The sequence below is a fragment of the Lactuca saligna genome, chromosome 8, assembly GCF_052625555.1.
Source record: "Lactuca saligna cultivar CGN05327 chromosome 8, ASM5262555v1, whole genome shotgun sequence".
In the NCBI taxonomy this organism is placed as follows: Eukaryota; Viridiplantae; Streptophyta; class Magnoliopsida; order Asterales; family Asteraceae; genus Lactuca; species Lactuca saligna.
In genome coordinates, this window is record NC_136424.1 from 97,866,747 (window position 1) to 97,878,160 (window position 11,414).

Sequence of the window (11,414 nt, forward strand, 5' to 3'; positions counted from 1 at the left end):
CCATAAAAACTATGTTACTAAAAAAGAAATCAAAATAGACTAAGTTTATGATTTTGATAAACCATAAAAACTGTTTATATAATTTTGTGTAATTGTTTTCCGAGCATGGTACGTTGTGTTTTTCTACATTTTTATTAATTTTATATAAAAAAGTATATAATTTTGATGCAATAATTTTTTTTTTTTATAGATTTGACGTGGTTTTATAACCCTTAAAACAACACGTTCATTAGAATAGTCTTTTATTCGTGTAGTGTTGTAGTCTTGTAGATGCTTATTGATACGCATGATTGATAGCATCACTCTGAAGCTGGGATTTTTCCAGCTAGGTTTACATCTCTCAAATCTCTATTGTTCCATTATCTTTAATAATTTTGAAGTTATCTACAAACCTAGAGTCGCTTTCTAGCATCCCAAGAACTCAACCTGAAGAAATTTTTTACAAGATTTCTTGCTTAGTCATTCCACTTCCCCCTTCTTTTGTCGTCTTTGTTGTCTGTTCTTTTACCCAGATGCAAAATAATCTTCAAATCTTTATGTAACAAATCTCACTACTTGATTCATCTGTTCTTTTGTATGACTCTGGTCTAAAAATCCTTCCTTTTTAACATCTTGATCTTTCTCACTTACGAATCTTGTGTTCTTTTAAGTTTTTCGTGGGTTTTCGTTGTCGAAACAGTATCCTCATCTACTTTTTTCAAAGAGGATAACACCTGTCTTTTACCTTATGAGGAACCCAAGAAGGGGTTTTCGAGTTTGTGTACTATTTGTGCTGATTCCATTCCTGTGTTGGGTGGAATCGGTGAATGGAATCGGTGCTAACTGGGGAACACAGTCGTCTCACCCACTGCCGCCGGAAACAGTGGTGAGGATGCTGGTGGACAATGGAATCCAAAAGGTGAAGCTTTTCGATGCAGATTATGGGGCTTTGAGAGCTTTAAGTAAGTCCGGAATTGAGGTCATGGTTGGAATCCCTAATGACATGCTTTCTACCATGGCTAGCAGCATGAAAGCTGCTGAGAAATGGGTTTCCAAAAATGTTTCAGCCCATCTTACTAATAGTGTCAACATCAGGTTACCACTTCATTACTTTTCTATCTTTTTAACTTTTACTTAATCCTAATTGTTTACCCTTTTTGTATTTCCGATTGTTGTGGTGTTTACATCCCTTTGATGTATACATCATGCGTTTGTTGGCCTTTAAAATGGAAAAAAGTTGGAAACTTTAAGCTACGGATGAGGTTGTTCATATTTAGTGTTTGAGATTTTACTTTTTATAGCTTCGATGGTGTAAACTCTATTTTGGAACAAATATCTTTTTGGCCGATTATATACAGGTAGGGTATGGTATTATGATAGAATCAGGAAATGAATGGAGTAGTTGGTTCCATTCCAACGAAAAATATGTTTTTATTTTGTCTAATGTGATTGCTTCCATTTTGTTAATTTTCATTCATTCAGTACCAATGATGTCTTATGTCCATCCATAACTTCTAAACTTACATTTCTTGTAATATTCACATATAGAATCAGAAATGAATTGAACGAGTATAGACCATTCCTTTCCATAGTGTTAATTTCTATTCCGTAGTCTTTTCCATTCTCTCATGGAATGAAAACTTACACTATGACTCAACTTTATATAATATAATTTGCAATCCATTATTTTAATTATATTACAATATTATTATTTACAAAAAAAAAAGTTTATCTTTATTATAAGTTACATCTTATTTTTGAATTTAATGAACTTATATTATCTTTAATTTGAATTTTTTTGTAAATATAAGAAATTCAATTCATACAAACATCCATTCCATTCCTACACACCAACTAAACATGTCCATGTCCATAGAATGTAATGGCTCATTCCATTCCGTTGTGATTACAGATACGTAGCGGTCGGAAACGAACCATTCCTAGCAACATACAACGGTTCCTTCCTCCGAACAACATTCCCGGCTCTCCAAAACATCCAAGCCGCATTGGTCAAAGCCGGACTCGGGACCAAAGTCAAAGTGACCGTCCCCCAAAACGCGGACGTCTACGAAAGCGGCGCCTCCGGCGTCCCATCTTCCGGCGACTTCCGCGCAGACATCCATGATTACATCTTCCAAATCACCAAATTCCTAAACGACAACGGGTCCCCCTTCACAGTCAACATCTACCCTTTCATAAGTCTCTACATCGATTCCAACTTCCCGGTGGAATACGCGTTCTTCGACGGTCAAGCCACCCCGGTGAACGACGGCGGGACCACTTACACCAACATGTTCGACGCCAACTACGATACCCTCGTGTGGGCCCTACAAAAGAACGGGCTTGCAAACATGGGAATCATAGTAGGGGAAATCGGGTGGCCGAGTGATGGAGATCGGAATGGAAACAACGAATACGCGCAACGCTTCATGCAAGGGTTTATGAGTAGGGTAGCAGGTGGGAAAGGGACGCCGATGAGACAAGGTCCGATTGAAGCGTATTTGTTTAGTTTGATTGATGAGGATGAGAAAAGTATTCAACCGGGGAATTTCGAGAGGCATTGGGGGGTGTTTTATTATGACGGGCAGCCGAAATACGCGTTGAACCTTGGGACGACTGTGACCGGGGCACTTGTGCCTGCCCGGAATTTGAAGTATTTGCAAAGGAAGTGGTGTGTGTTGAAGGATTCGGTTAGGATGGATGACCCGTCGATTGCGCAATCGGTTAGTTACGCGTGTGCGCTTGGGGATTGTACGAGTTTGGGGTATGGGACTTCGTGTGGTGATTTGGATGCGAAACAGAATATTTCGTATGCGTTTAATAGTTATTATCAGATTAATAATCAAGTTGATGAAGCGTGTAAGTTTCCTAATGTTTCAACGGTTACTAAAGATGATCCATCAACTGGGAGTTGCAGGTTTGGGATTATGATACAGCCTTACTATGCGGGTGCTGATGAAAGACGTGCTTCTGTTGGGTTTCTTGTGGGAGTCGTTTTGTTGTTGCTTATTGTTTTGTAGATGACTTTGTGATGTGTTGTGTCTCAAATTGGTGACCTTATTTTCATGAAGAGCTTTCAGTCTAAAATTTTGAGCTCTTCGATTTTGTATGCCAACTTTTCGGTTTCTTTGTGGTTTGACTTTTGAGACTTTTTTTTATCTCAGATATGTGATCCCTTGTGTAAATAGGTCATGAACAGGGTAATTCAATTTCATTTTCCATAATAGCAACATGGTTGCATTTTCTTCAAATATATAGGCTATAGCAACATACTTATAATTCCATGCTCATGATAGCAACTCCTTACTTTTACCACAAGATGCAATAAATAAAGTGGATTGCTCATATTTGTAGCAAAATATATGTATGTTGCTATGATTAGTAAAGTATGTTTACATATAAAAATAGGGTGAATCAGGAAATACAGGAAACATTATCTCATCATTGACTAGCATAATCTAATGGTGTATTTAAAAACAACAAATGTGAATATGGCATCTGTACTTTTTCTAACTTATGACCACTAAATTCTCAAGGCGAATCAGGGACAGAAACAGTATCCACCAATTCACGAGCCATGGTTTCATGTGGGAAGAACACAACACAAACACCTGAAAGAATAATCACAACCTCAAACAGAACAATTGCCGCCGTTTGGTGGCAACCAGCCACCAGGTAAACCGCCACAAGAGGGCAAATCATCCCCCCTACTTTACCCACAGAGCTTGCTACCCCAACACCAGTTGCCCTTACAGCAGTAGGATATATCTATAGAAAGAAGCGAATAAAGAGTAAAGAAAGGATAAAAGGATAAAAGTAGATTGGTTAATCTGGTTGAGGAGAGAGAGAGAGAGAGAGAGAGAGAGAGAGAGAGAGAGTATTGTGTTGTGTGTACCTCTGGAGCGTATATATTGGCAATGGTGAAAGTTCCATTGATGAACATGCGTGATCCAAATAAGGAAGCTGTTGTGAGAATTTCAGATTGATGTGAAAGGAGTGGTAGAAGGAATATGAAGCCTATGAAGAACATGAGTTCCATTGAATGCTTGCGCCCAATTCTGTCTACTGTGAATGCTGCAAAAAGAAGCCCAGGAAGCTCTGCGAAAAAAAAAATACTTAAAAAATGTTTTAGTGCATGAAAAGGTGTTAGAATATATAGAAAAGATGGTGTCTCATACCTGCCAAACTGGTGATGAATACATCTCTATACATAGAATCTTCAGAAGAACCATTAACCAAAGAAAAAGTCAATGAAGGACAGTGACTTTGCCCACTGGTCAACTCTGAGGTCAGCAGTATGATCCCGTAGTATGAAAATGCATTTCCAAAAAACACGACCCATAATAAAAACGTGGTTTTAATCAAACTTGATGAAAACAGCATCCACAGGGTTGAGAAGCTTGTTTTAAAATCAACCATTTTTTTTGTTTTTGGAGACAGCAAATGGGCATCCTCTAATGTATCAAAATCTTCATCAAAACAGGCGATTTGATCAGAAAGAAGGATTCCAAAAGGAAGTTGTTTTTTGTTGACAGCTGCTGCTCTTTTCAGAATATTGTAAGCTTTAGTTGTTTGGCCTTTTAAACATAAATATCTTGGGGATTCAGGTACAAGATTATAAAAAATGAGAGCAGCTATAGCAGGAAGTGAAGATATTGCAAGCAACCACCTCCAACCAAAACGTGGCATCACGATCTAAACAAGAAGAATTAAAAAGTATGAAAGTTTATATTAAATCACTAATGAAACATTGCTGTTTCTTGAATTTAGCCCTTGAAATTTCAAGCAAAAATAAATAAAAGATGACGGGAGGGAAAGAGGTGTACCCAAGCAAGAGAAGCCTCAACTATTGTTCCTATTGTCCAGAAAGTTGCAAAAATAACCATCCATCTTCCTCTACTTGGAATAGGAACAAACTCCAAAAACCAAGAATTATAAGTGGGCCCACCACCCAGACCGATGCCTCCTATGCAACGAAGAATCACCAATGAAATATAGTTTGGAGAGAAAGCACTTAAAAGTGAAGCTCCACTAGTCACAATAGCAATGCTCAGAAGACCTTTTCTAGTGAAGGAAAATGCAGGCAACCAGTTATTACAACACACAAACACAGAAAGAATCAAGTTTATAAGATGAGAGGGTAGTTAGTAAGATACATAGTATTATGGTTAGAAAGATGTATAGTGATGAAAGAAGAATTTTTACCTCCTTCCAAAGTTATCAGAGATGACACCCCATGTATATGCCCCAATAAGCATACCAGCAAAAACCACAGTTGTAATAAGGCTCTCTTGAGTAGATGAGAGGTTCCATTCAGACCTAACTGATGGACCAATGAAAGAAAGAATCATCACCTCCATTGCCTCAGCAATGGAACCAAGACCTGCATAAGCAATTATCCATCCTTGATACTTCCCAAATCCAATGGCCAGAAGTGCTTCATCTAATGTATATGTAGATCCCTGATCTGTCATCTATACATACAGTTCAATCTCATATAAGATACACAGTTCTCTCTTTATAATCAATAGCTACACAACAATGACAGAGATTAGGCTTTAATCTCAAAAAATTGGACACAGGTATTTGTGGTTCTCCAGTAATGTGGTACTTCAGCATAACCTTGCTATATAGTGTCAAAGATAGATTAAGGATATTATCACATTCCACAATCACTACAATTGGTTCCTGACATTACACGTTTCCCCGATTATCATCACAATTTCAACCGAGAATAAAACAATTCACGAATACAAAACAAATTTCACACAAATTAAGCTCGCATTCTGTAAATTGAAATACTAAACCATGAAACTAAGAAACTAAGAGTTCTGGAGTCAAATCTAGAAGGACTTCAGCGAGGTAAATTCAATAACAGACTTCGATTCAAATTCAACATCAATATTATTCTCTGAATTACACAAGTCCGATAGAAGATACAAAACGTGAAGCTCGTTTTCTTCGATAATTGGTTGTGGTAAACGAAACAGTACGAGATTTAAGAGGGAATTCTTCCGAAGAAATAGAAATAGTACTAATATAGCTCCTACTGGTTTACCTTGAATAAGCTCAAATTGAAAACTGATCAGAGGTGAGGCCGGGTCCACGAAGTCCTTCACTCCGAACGGTGGGGCTGCAGGTTGAGTGTGTGGAAAGCGGAAAGTAGAAAGTGGAAACTGGTACGAGAAACAGAGGCGTAGCGCATACGGCATACGGCTCACGAGTCACGAGCAACATGGACCATAACTGGGCCCGCGCTTTCTTTTTTGGCAAATACGGTTATGCAATCGGCAATAAGCACCTATGAAAAAATATACTACTATATGATATTTTAGTATACAATGTCAAAGAAATTCATAAGCTTATTTATTTACTATTATTATTATTTTATTTTTTTGGTTTTATTATCTTTGTCGGCTTTAAAACAAAAATATGCTATTTTTTATTTTATTTTTTAAGGTATATGAATATATATTTTATTTTATTTTTTAGGTATATGAATATATATTTTATTTTATTTTATTTATTTTTGACAAAAATAGCATGTCGTTTTTATTTAAAAAAAAAATAACATACTATTCTTATCATTATGGCAAAATTACTTTTTAAGGTAAATGAATATGTTTCATTTTTATGACAAAATAGCATGTTATTTTCATTTAAAAAAAATTATGTTTTCATTGTTATATATGACAAAAGTAACATGTTACTTTCGTTTTTTATGACAAAAACTGCATATTGCTTTTTATCCGATTCAAAGTGAATTCAAAAATTAAAAAGTTAACACCTGTGTGAAATGAAGACTCAAAGAGATCATCTAATATTTAAAGGGTAGAAAATACTATTCTTTTCGTCTTCTCTCTGTCTGTTTTGGTTTTTGATACATGTCTTTTTGCTGCTCTTTAGTTTTTGTCACGAATTTATATAAAGTTATGCCGTGTATTTTTCTAATAAGCATATGTGTATATGTATAAATGAGTAGTTGTTTTTGTAAGATTTTTGGTATGTTAATATAGCTATTGTAAAGACTATACATACGTTTAAATAATTGTGTAGCTGCTTATATCTAGGTGTATATGTGAATATGTACTTTTTTAATTACCACTACTTTTCCATTTGTAGCAATTTACTTCCATTAGCTAGATTTGCAAAAATACATTATAATTACCACTAATGAGTTTTTTCCGGTTATAGCAATGTACTTTGAACAAAAATTATTGCTTAAACTCTCACCGCAATGTGTAGGCTTAAAACACTAGAAGTCATAATCAAGTATAACATATCACATCATCAAGTAGCATGTAAGAGACCCCATAAGTCTTGTATATGGATTATAGATCTAATTGGTGTTGTTTCATGAGTGTGATCCCAAAAGAAACCCTAATTAACATAAAACATATTTCACTACTCTTTTGCCATGAAAATATAACTTCAATTACATATTTTTAACCCAACAACGAGAATGGGTGACAAACACAATACATAAATATTTTACATCGATATATGACACTTGTAATGGATGATCATTAGAAGTCAAGGTATGATGGAGTTAACGGTTTAAACATCTTCCTTCCCTTGGTCTCCACCAAGTCTAAATGCTTTTCAAGCATATGCATATAAACTATCCAATCCCCATTTTTCCTAACACTCGGCATCGGCATTACATATCCGGTTTGACCACCCCATGGAAAATGATACGACCCAAAATGTGGCTTACCCCATCCAAAATCAATGTTTTCTACAGGAAAGCGCTGCCCTGATGACACAACTACGGCTTCACCCTCATTTTCTTCCATTTTAGTGTATATTCTTGCAACCGCTGGCTCGGGTCGATGCAACTCAACCCAATCAATGAGTCCCCTGAAATGTTCCTCAGTCGTTGCAGGACCCACAAACTCATGGATCATGTCGGCGACTCGACTGAGTGGCATTTCCTTAAGATCTCCACAATTCGCCTCACCATAAGGGATAGAGAGTACATTTCCAAAGTAGTTTCGCATGGAAAAAGAGTTGGTATTCGATAAAGAGAGTTTGTCAAAGTTGACCTCGTTTAGTCTTTCTCTCCCATCAACTACAACGCCCATCTTACACGTGTTGAAGCCGTCATCACACTCTGCGATTATCTTCCATAAAAAGGCAATAAATGATACAACCTTACTTCTTTTTGGGTTTCCATTAAAACTGGAATTCGATTGAAGGTCATTAATATCTTTGGCTTGGATGTAGTATATGCGGCTTATGAGGGGTTCGGCTGGGAAATAAGATCGTGGTGGAGGGAGAGATGATAAAGGGACGAATAGGGTGTTGTAGAAGGTGTCCATAACAGGTGGGCGTCTTGGGTTAAGCATCGAACGTCTGAAAGATGGAAGAGATGAAATTTGTTTCGATTGAGAAATTTCAGCCCATGCAATTAAGAACATGTTTATTGAGTACGCATCAGCTATTCGATGATCAAATGTGCATCCGATTACCAAACCTCCACAGTTTAGCTCTGTGACCTAGGCAACGTAACAATAGAGGAAATAGAGATAAAATTAGAAATATTTACATATAGGTCAAACTTTAATTATTATTATGAGTAGTGTTAGTATTGGTACTAGACTAACTAGAGTGGTGTAGTGGTTTTGACATAAATGCATGTATAGGATTAGTAGTGTCGCAAATCGCAAGTTTTGAAAAAAATTGCATGCATGACATGCTTTATTCTTTACATCCGATGCCATCTACTTTCTCAAAATTCCTACCAACTACTCCTTCAAAGCATGATAAGGCTTTTTAGTAAACAAATAAGTAAGGAAAGAACAAAAGCATTCTAGTATTAGTTGATTAATTGATCTCATGTCTCTTTCATGTGTTATGGGTAAGCTGTTACTGTATAGGTAAAAATATGCATATTACCCCATAAATTACAAATATTGATTAGACGACTATTTTTACTATTTTAATTAGGCTTTCCCTTTGCGTTTGGAAGTTGTAGCTTGGAACTTATCCCGACCTTTTGTTTATTTATTTTTCTGTCAAAAAGAAAAGACTAATTACTATTGTGATGTGAGTTAGTTTTGTCCAAAAAGTTGCTAACGATGGATCGATGCATGACAACCAAAAATTCTCGTTTTCTAAAATCTTTTTTGTTTGTTTGTTTTTTGTTTTTGTATATTTGGATGATTAAAAGCAGAAAGTTAATTACAATTCCTTGAGTGTGTTTTCCAGCTGGTGTTTAAAATGGGTGGAAATAAAGTTAATTATGTCTCCAAGTAGTAAGTACGAGTGTCTAGGTATATCATACATATAAGTTAACTAATTATTCACGTATACCTGAACCGAAAGAACGCCTCGTTTTTTAGTGGGAACAAGTTTTCTCTCTACAGAATCATCTGGGTGGTGGAGATCAATCCGCCTAAGCTCCATGTCAGCATGCGCATGAATAAAATCGACACCACGGTTATTACAGAGCAGCTCAGGTTCACCATCGTTGTTTTGGACAACTTCTCCAGCGAACGGGTAAAACGGAGCTAGTGCTTGTGCTAGTGATTTCTTGATTATCTTCACGCTCTCTTCATGAGGAAGAGATCTTTTGTAGCAGAAGAAAACTCCGACGTCCAATGGCGGAAGGAGTAGGTCTAGGTTTGACATCTGTAGCCAGTGGTCTTGCACAGGCAACGTGGCGGCGATGATGTCCCTTTGCTTCACACTTACTGAAAAAATTCCACATGAACCCATTGTGTACTTTTTAGTGTAGTAAAAGAATTGAGTCAGCAGTGTGTTTAGGAGAGGCGTATTCGTGTTTAAGTGAGAGAAGATTAGAGATTATGTATGTAAGAGCTGGTTAGAAAAGGATGATTTATATAAGAAAAAGGGTGCATGTTTTTATTAGTTAGTGCTAATAAATTAACTACGACTAAAGTAAAAGAGGTTGCGTCGGTTGAAACTATATTTGACGATAGTAGATTGTACTTCATTTCACCAACCACGTTTAATCTTTTTCACCACATCAAGATCCATTTTTTGGAGAATACATCTTCGCATTCCCACAATTCACTTTTCATATTCACCAAGACTTATAAACATATAAACCAAATTAAATAATATTGGGTGCTTATGTAAATATGTTTCAGTAATATATATATATTATAGACAAAAGTTAAATTAACAATAGTATATTATACTATTGCATCTAGATCTTTGACCTTTGGTGAATTAGGTCAACTGCCCAGGTTAAAAGGATCCAACAAATTTACATGGTACTCTACATAACCAAACCACCAAACACTTTTCATTAATTGTTTTCGATCCTTTCTGTAAATATTATATTCATATTCATATGTTTTTTCAAGATGATGATGGTTTATGTCACGACGATTGTTTCTTTAGTTATAGGCTTTACTTATGCATATGTGTTATACTCTTTCATTTCCAAACGTTACTTGTGGGGTTTTTTAACATAATCGATCTTCATAAAGTAAAAAAATCTCATTTTAAGACTTATTAAATTTTCAAAAGCCAAAGAAGAACTAATCACACTTATATTATGGGTCATTACAGATTAACAGTCAAAATCATCTTATTGATTGTTTAATTCTCTCTCTCTCTCTCTCTCTCTCTCTCTCTATATATATATATATATATATATATATATATATATATATATATATATATATATATATATATATATATATATATATATATATATATATATATATATATATATTGAAAATCAGGCCACAGTTACATATTTGTTGCTAAACTGTTTGTATTCCATCTCGAAAAATGTTAAAATTTCGGTTTTATATATCGTCAGGAATGTCGTTAATTACTGACTGGTTTTTCATTTTTTCCTTGCATAAATTTGATCGGTGAAAGTCATATAGTGTGAAAATCATTATTATAGCAACAAACCAAAATATTTATGTAACGTCATAAATTTCAAACCAAATTTTTCGTTTAAAATTGAAAATATTTCTTCTAATTACAACTTCAAAGATCAAAATAAAACCATTTGAATCAAAATAATTATTAGATTATTGACACAAGAGTTATTAAATGTGAAAATCTTAAATGGATACGATGCACTCAAGTTGTGTCATTCCTTTAATATAAGAAAACGTGAAACACTTTAAATATGAAACCGTAAGCACAAAATTTAGTGAGTTTCCAAAGATAATTCAATACGAAGAGCAAATTCTCGAAGTCTGACCCTAACAATAGGAAGTCTGGGGAGAACGGTGAAGCAAGGCAGTGCGATAAGTGCAAAGTGAAACATGTTGGGTAATACATAGAAGTTGTGACCTACTACATGTGTGACAAAACTGGTCACTATGCTAACAAATGTACAATTAACCATAAGTTATGTTTCGAGTGTGGAGAAGACGGGTATTTCAAGGATGACTGGCCGAAGAAGATAGGAGTTCCAAAGTCGAATATGCAAAAGCCACGGA

The 11,414-nt window shown here is 35.5% G+C and overlaps 3 protein-coding genes across 3 annotated transcripts; 1 reads left to right on the plus strand and 2 right to left on the minus strand.

The window, feature by feature from the left end:
• The first annotated feature begins 233 nt into the window (after positions 1-233).
• On the plus strand, positions 234-3,230 carry LOC145012328 (glucan endo-1,3-beta-glucosidase 6-like). Its single transcript, XM_078971122.1, has 2 exons — positions 234-1,074; positions 1,892-3,230. Exons 1-2 carry the CDS (start codon positions 728-730, stop codon positions 2,997-2,999), a joined length of 1,455 nt encoding a protein of 484 aa, XP_078827248.1. The 5' UTR covers positions 234-727; the 3' UTR covers positions 3,000-3,230.
• Positions 3,231-3,357: 127 nt separating this feature from the next.
• LOC145012327 (organic cation/carnitine transporter 7-like) lies at positions 3,358-6,237 on the minus strand. The gene is made up of 6 exons (XM_078971121.1): positions 6,038-6,237; positions 5,185-5,453; positions 4,806-5,043; positions 4,158-4,674; positions 3,875-4,077; positions 3,358-3,747 (listed from the first exon to the last, which is right to left on the minus strand). Exons 2-6 carry the CDS (start codon positions 5,451-5,453, stop codon positions 3,511-3,513), a joined length of 1,464 nt encoding a protein of 487 aa, XP_078827247.1. The 5' UTR covers positions 6,038-6,237; the 3' UTR covers positions 3,358-3,510.
• Positions 6,238-7,369: 1,132 nt separating this feature from the next.
• LOC145008145 (coniferyl alcohol acyltransferase-like) lies at positions 7,370-9,797 on the minus strand. Its single transcript, XM_078966759.1, has 2 exons — positions 9,295-9,797; positions 7,370-8,477 (listed from the first exon to the last, which is right to left on the minus strand). Exons 1-2 carry the CDS (start codon positions 9,697-9,699, stop codon positions 7,506-7,508), a joined length of 1,377 nt encoding a protein of 458 aa, XP_078822885.1. The 5' UTR covers positions 9,700-9,797; the 3' UTR covers positions 7,370-7,505.
• Between the last annotated feature and the right edge of the window lie 1,617 nt (positions 9,798-11,414).